The sequence below is a fragment of the Cicer arietinum genome, chromosome 1, assembly GCF_000331145.2.
Source record: "Cicer arietinum cultivar CDC Frontier isolate Library 1 chromosome 1, Cicar.CDCFrontier_v2.0, whole genome shotgun sequence".
Lineage (NCBI taxonomy): Eukaryota > Viridiplantae > Streptophyta > Magnoliopsida > Fabales > Fabaceae > Cicer > Cicer arietinum.
In genome coordinates this window covers 9,933,157-9,940,601 of record NC_021160.2, presented here as the reverse complement: position 1 = coordinate 9,940,601, position 7,445 = coordinate 9,933,157, and the positions used below count along the sequence as shown (strand labels likewise).

The 7,445-nt window shown below is 34.7% G+C and overlaps 1 protein-coding gene across 3 annotated transcripts in view; it reads right to left on the bottom strand.

The window, feature by feature from the left end:
• LOC101499055 (transcription termination factor MTERF15, mitochondrial-like) overlaps positions 1 to 4,090 on the bottom strand; it is a 7,564-nt gene extending 3,474 nt beyond the window's left edge. The window contains exons 1-2 of one of the 3 annotated variants that reach the window (XM_073365655.1): positions 2,664 to 4,090; positions 5 to 485 (exon numbers count right to left, since the gene is read on the bottom strand). In XM_073365655.1, coding sequence (XP_073221756.1) covers positions 2,693 to 3,847 — 1,155 coding nt within the window. In that variant the 5' untranslated portion in view covers positions 3,848 to 4,090 and the 3' untranslated portion in view covers positions 5 to 485; positions 2,664 to 2,692. Of the gene's footprint in view, positions 1 to 4; positions 486 to 2,663 lie in introns of those variants that run through there. The other 2 variants (XM_004516656.4, XM_073365657.1) reach the window with 2 other exon arrangements.
• Between the last annotated feature and the right edge of the window lie 3,355 nt (positions 4,091 to 7,445).

Genomic DNA, 7,445 nt, shown 5'->3' with positions numbered 1-7,445 from the left:
GAAGAGTGAAATTCACTATGAACAAATTAAATAAAGTAAGGTTCATAAATTAAACCTCAATAATATCTACACCCAATGATCGATTAAGAAGGTTTAGCTCTCCATTGATATGAGAGAACTCATGGAGTTACAAATTACAAAAGAGAGAAAAAATTGAAAACTTAGATGAAGTATAAGCTACAAGAGAAAAGCTCTCCCAATCTTCTCCTTTTATCCCCCCTTTTTCGTATCTGCCTTCAAATATTTTCTTTTCTCCTTCTCAAAGTAGACTGACTGAGTATTTTCATGATCCCTAACGTGCCCCTCTGAATTAGCTTTCTAAAATGCTATTATAAACCTTAATTGAGTACTCTGTCTTAGCTTTTCAACCTTGATTTATGCCAAATCTGATTAAGTTTGTGAAAAACAAAATTGTAGTACTCTGTCTTAGCTTTTCAAGGGTACAAAGATCACCAAAATCCAATTTTTATAGCTCTAGATATGTCCTGTGGAAGGCATGAAGGTTAAGATGAGAAAATATTCAAAAAGTAGTGAAGTTTGGCTGTTAAGCCCGTATTAAACTCATAGTTGTAAAATGCATCAAAGACCTATCAATTAAACACAAATGATGATTAACAAACTGAATATGATATTCAATTAGTATGTAAAATCAGTGTTCATCAAAACAAAAATCTAGATTATATTAATGGAGCATGGGGCAACAAAAAACTCTAAAGATAACTCCAATAATCTAATTCCAATATTGTTCAAAGAATGCAAAAATGAATGAGTAAGAAAAGCAATCAAAGCTTCAAGAAATCACAACACTCGTGAGGTGCATGTTTCTCTTCTCATCCAACAAGTAAGGCAAATCCATTGAAAATGATAAATCAAGAGTGATGAAACCACACAAGTCATTCTCTCAATCCCTCGTTCATTTCACTCAATTCAATCTATAAAAATTGGCACTGCCATAAGCTTGTTTATCTTCTAAATCTTCACCACTCATGCACATGCACACAAAAATCAAAAGGACTTTATTCAAGTTTGTTGTGTGGTCAAGGTAAAGGAATGAAACAGAAAGGATATGACAAGTTAAATTGAAAGGGAATGGAAGAACAATGGCATAATTCACAAAAGAACAAATGTATCCAAAAACCAAGTAATTTCCATTTTGAATTCCTTCACTTCTCTTTTCCTTTATATATATATATATTTTTTTTTTTTTTCTTTTTCAATGAAACTAAATCCATCATTCTGTTCAGAACTTTCTCCAATGTTCTTACATTCCTAAAGGTAAGGTAGAAACTTCATTTTACACTTTAGGCTTGTAAGGAGCTAAAAGAAAAAGATAGTAAAAAAGGCCCCAAGGGGGTAAATCAAAGGTAAAACATGGAAGGTTGGCTACTTAGAAAAGTGGAAACGAGAACAAAAATGTCTTCATCATGTTAAATGTACATGTACAAATGTAGCTTCAAAAAGAATCAAAGCAAGTTCTACAGTAACCAGATACATGAATGAAAATCACACAAGAATGGAGCGAATTCATAGGCTCAAAATCTCACAAGATATGATTCAATCAAACTTGATCTACCAATTCAATTTTTATCACCAAACTTGTTAAAATTTAAGAGAGACAATTTACACACTTATGCCACAACTCTTTTTAACTTCAATTGATTAAGATTTAAGACTCAAATTTTTATAAGTCTCAAATCTTCAATTGAAAATAGCACGAAAAACGGCAAAAGATCAAAAATAGTAGTTGTAAAATATAAATAAAAGTAGTTGCAAAATATACCAACAAAAAAAACAGAAACAATACAGTAAAAACAGTAAAATAACAAAAAGAACCATAAAACGTAAATAGTAAAACACAATAAAAAATAAAACAAACATACTTTTTACAACAAATCTATGCTTTATCAATCAAAACACACATCCAACAAAATTTGAACTTTCATATTCCACATAAGGGAAAACAAACATAGCCCATGCAGTTGTAAACTAGCTTCTTTATTTTACAGACAAATTGTTAGTGGCTGCAAACATTTTCTAAGTAGAAACATTTTTACAATCATCTTATGGATATATTCATGTTTTAGTGAACCGCTAGGAATTTCTACTCTGTCGAAGGTGAGGGACCGTAACATATGGTTTATGAATAACTGATGTTTTAGAGAACCAAAAGAAAGGTATTTAGAAATCAGAAGAATTACTTACCAATCTACAGCGAAATGCTAACTGGTAAGTATTTTAAATGATTGTGGCCCACAAATCGAAAATAAGTGCAGGATCACTATTGATGTAGGTCTTCACAATTGCACAGCTACCATAATTATGGTTGTATTTGTCCATGATTACAACTACAACTTTCACCCATTTTAAATCCAACAACAAACTCTGGTATATCTAAATTTATGCAATAGATTTTTGGACTAGACAAACAATGGAAGGAGAAATATTACTCCAAAAAGATATATTCATGCCCATAAATGCAAGAAAATTTAACTTTTAATTATAGTACTGGCAAATTACTTGTTGTCATTAAAACTGGTAAACAAAGGATTTTTAATAAATATAATCAAAACAAAACCAACATTTCATTTGTAACGAAAAGCTACACTAGCCCCAATCACATTCTGTACCAAACAATTTTCAAATCAAATATGCATCAAGAATACCTGAAATACCTGAAAATCTAATCATGATATCATGACAAGCAAGTTTTGTCCGTGGTGTATGCAAGATTTAATTTTTCCTCATACAGCTTTAATAGATAAGAGGACTCCTCAAAACGTTTTATAAACATATCAAGAAACAGCTTATCGGACATTACAAATGGATAAATCATGCTTGCAGTCTTTTTTCGCAAACCTTTCTTCAGCAGATATTGCACTACTTGGGCCCTTGGAATGATCCTTTTTTCCAAACTTAATGTAAAAACCGAGGATCCTTTGACAAGGGCCATAGCATCCCAACCCAACTGATTGACCCAAAAACTCATAAATAAATTAATTTTTTCAACAGATACTAACATACAGTTAGGCTGAGTTCTAAATGCTACCAAAACATCTTGATCAGACCAACCCCATTTCTTAAAGGCATCAACTTTCTCTTTCCACCGGGTTTTGGTTACAGTTGTTTTGGCATGCAATGCTACACCAAAAGTTGATTTTGAAGGATTGAAACCCAAATCCTTTAATTCCTCCACCAACTTCAGCATGTCAGGTGTCTGCAATGTCCGACAATGGGTCTTAAGCATTCTTGCAATGTTAGAGTCTGCCACTCCATTCTCAGTCAATAATCTGATGTTAGATGCCACACGCCTGTCTCCAAAGAAAGTTGAATTATGATTTCCACAAGCAATAGTGTCCTTGTGAGATTTCAAAAACCTATAAACCAATTCATAGGTTGGGACTATTTGATTCTCCAGACTTGAACAGAGCACCATAGGGTTCATACTGACAAGGTTAACAATGTCGGAGTTAGAAGCACCTTTGGAGAGAAAAAATTGAAACTTTGGCAACACCCTTTTGATGGGGTCACAGGTAAGCAGCCACGGTGCCTTAGCAATGGTATCACGTAGTTGGGAATCTGAGAAACCATGGTTTCTAAAGAATGTGAGAACTAAATCAGGGTTTTGGTTGGTCTTAAATTTAACACTGTAAGTGGAGCAAAGTTTGTTAGCAAATAGTGGGGAGAAGCCAAAATTGTGGATGAGGTATGAAACTGCAAAAGAGGTTGAATGAGAAGTGTTGGTGCAGAAATAGAGAGATAGGGGTAATGGGTTTTGGGATATTGGTGAGAAAGTTACAGTCTTGAAGTAGAGAAGGGATTTGTGGCGCCATGAATTGAAGTTGAACATGATGATTGATTGATGTTTGAGCGAAAATCGAAAGAAATTATGATAAATTATTGAAGTGGAAATTGGAGAAAAGGGATGAATATGAAGGCAAGTAAATATTTTGTTACCTCCATCCAATCTACTGGTTTAGGGCAACAATGGCGACTTGATGGTGCAGCATAGGTTGCTTGACGGTGAACGTCGAGAGAGAAAGATCTTGGAATTGTGAGAGGGTTAGAGACTTCCAATGACCGAGGTTTCAAAATGGACAATATTACAATAAAATAATTTTTTTTAATTCTTTTATGTGTATAAAATAAAATTGGCTAAATTACATGTGCGGTGTAGCTAAATATCACTAGAAGTGGGGGTTGAATAGGGATTTTGCTGTTAAAAATAATTTTCAAGAGATAGTAAAAATATCCTCTCACTGATGATGGATTTTTTCAACCCTTTAGGTTTAACTTAAGCAAAAGAGCAGAATACGAGAGAGACACACACAATTTTATACTGGTTCACCCAAAGATGGATACGTCCAATCTTCACACCCTTGTGAGATTTCACTAACTTTCAAACTGATCAACCTCACGCTGAGGATGATTACAAACTATGTATTCTTTAGCTTCACCAAGCTTACAATCAATTTTCAAATATTTCTAAGTTTCACTCACAAGGAAATTACAAAGTAGTATGAGAGTGATTGATACTAAATACTTTCTCAAATGATATACAAAGATATAGTGTAAGATCAAAGAAAGTATGAAGTGAGGATGTGAATTTGCTCTAGATAGCTTTAAGATGCTTGATCTTTTTTATGCAATTGTATTATGTGTTGTATGATGGAGAGCTTGTTGCATTTTATAGGAGTCCAAGCTCTTTGATGACCGTTGAAAATCATTTTTCAAAGGATCCAAGGTTTTTCATCATAATTACAGAACTGTCATTCAACTTGTTAGGCTAGGCAGAACCCATCCTCTCGTATGCAGGCCAGCTTCCTTGAAACTTGATCTTGAGATGTCTTTGTCTATTCTCTTTTATCAAGAGTGCCAAGTTGTTTCTTTGACCATGTGAGCTGCAACCTTTTCGAAAACCTTTAAGGACTAGGTTAGTTTCAACTTTTGAGGTGATGTTGACAAGAGAGAAAAAGCCACCATATGACATAGGACTGTCATACTCAGTCCGAGGATCAGATCTGCTTTCACATGTGATCTTCCATTTTTGGTTTGTTTCTTGCTGCCTTTCCTTAACTTGACTTCTTCATGATTTAATTCGTGCAAGCCCAATAAATAATCTGATTTTAGCCTTTGCACATGCTTGATGGGTTGCTTTCAATTTTAATGGACCATCCTCAGCCTATTTCCGAGGATCAGATCTGCTTTCACATGTGATCTTCCATTTTTGGTTTGTTTCTTGCTGCCTTTCCTTAACTTGACTTCTTCATGATTTAATTCGTGCAAGCCCAATAAATAATCTGATTTTAGCCTTTGCACATGCTTGATGGGTTGCTTTCAATTTCAATGGACTATCCTCAGCCTATTCTGCCATCCTCTTAGACTTAGATCTAGCTATTCTTGTCCTTTTCCTTTTGGCCTTCTAACTTCTTTATTTCAAATACTTTTACTTGACTTTGTTATATATTTCTTTAATGAGTAAAAACATTTGTACTGGTGAGATCACAACTTGGCCAGATCTGGAGATTTTGCACTTTGCAGCCCATCCTCACGTGGTTCATCTTGATCATATGCCATCCTCACATGATTTTCCATCCTCAGGCCAGAATCATATTTTTCTTCTTTTTGTCTTAAAAATTAATAACCTATTATCTTATATGAATACACTCAAGAGCACATGTTAGTCATTAACCACAATCATAATCTCTTAAGTAATTTTGTTATCATTAAAATCATTTGAGAGATTTTGTCTCAACAATCTCCCCCTTTTTGATGATGACAAAATTCTTTAGATTATGATTTTAAATAATACAAAGATAAAATGTTTATGCTCCCCCTCAATCATATGTGTAATAATTTTTAAGACTAAAAATCATTACTCCCCCTAAATGTATGTCAAAGTGTTGAAATAACATGATTTGAACCATACATAAAACATCATGATAATTAGATAATAATTTAAAGATTTGTTCAACACATCATAAACATGGGTTCATAAGCAACACAACAATTCAACTTAACAAGCATAAGCAACAAAATAATTCAAACAATTTTAACAGCATGAACCCAAAACAACTAGATAATTAAAAAAACATAATCAACTGGATTAACAAAAAGCATAATCATTCTCCCCCTGAATTTGGCAGCAGCAAAAAGAAATAACAATAGATTTAATCTGATGAGGCTGGTTCATCTGATGAGGATGAAGGAGATGGAAGATCAGAGGTTGGTTGGACTGGTAGCTCAAGAGGATGATCTCCAGGAGCAATAGTAGGGACCAAGTGTTTGGTAACCCATTCAAGAATGAGACCAAATTGAACCAAAGAGTTCTGAAAGTGAGTGAAGCGCTGAAGGATTTTCTTCTGGTCTTTCCTAATTAATTTGAGGAGTTTCATCTGCTTCTTATTCTTGTTGTCCCCAATCCTTGTGCTAGGAATCGAGCCTTTAGGCTGATCATTTACACTGGAACTCTTATTCTGAGAGCTCCCAGCCTTGTCCTTTGACTGGTTATGAGTCGTGGCAGTAAAGAAGGAGTCAAAGGAACTGAACACACCTGTAACCTCAGGGAGAGGTTGAGCAGTTTTTTCAAAGTTTGCAGCAGAAGGAATTTGTTGCGAAAAATCTGGTGGTGGGAGCACATCTTCATCCACTGGCACAGTTGGAGGAGAAGCCATAGACACATCCGTAGGAGATGGAGGATAAGATAAATTAAGATCAAAGTATAACTCCTCACCATCTTCCATATTTTGAAGAGAATTTGATTTTAAGGTATCCTTAGGGATAGGATCGGCTTCATGAATGGGAGTCAGTTTGTGGATTGGTGAAGACCGAGTTGTTGTGGGGACATGAGAGTCAGGAGAAGGAGTAGTATCAGGAGAGTTACACAGTGGAGAGGTTGGTTCTGGAATAAGTGGTGATGGTGTATCCTTAGGTGGAGGTTGAGTGGTTTCAGCTTCAGAGTTTTGAGAAACAGAGGAGGAAGGACGAGTTTTCCTTTTCTTGGAGGCAGGACGGTCATCATTTTGAATCTTCATCTATTTAATGTTCTTCATAGAAAAAGTGTTGTTGAAGTGGATGGAATGTCCATCCTCAAGTGGGATTTTGAAAAATTTGAAGATTTTTGTCAAAATCATCCCATAGGGAGCAGATCGTCCCATTACAACAGCATTCAGCATGAAGGTAAAAATAACATGACCCAAATGAAGAGGAGTATCAGTAATCACGTGATGAATAATCATGAGATCAAGTTCTGTCACTTTCTCAAAACTGCCAGCCCGGGGTGTGATGGAGTGGACACATATATTGTGAAGGATACGTGATGACTCTTCATCATATGCATATTTTCCCACTGTTTTAGTCTTATTTATCCTCAATCATCAGTTAAATTAAGGATTTATTTGATACATTTTGTTGATTTTTATTCTTTGAGTTAATAAAATGTTTTTTGT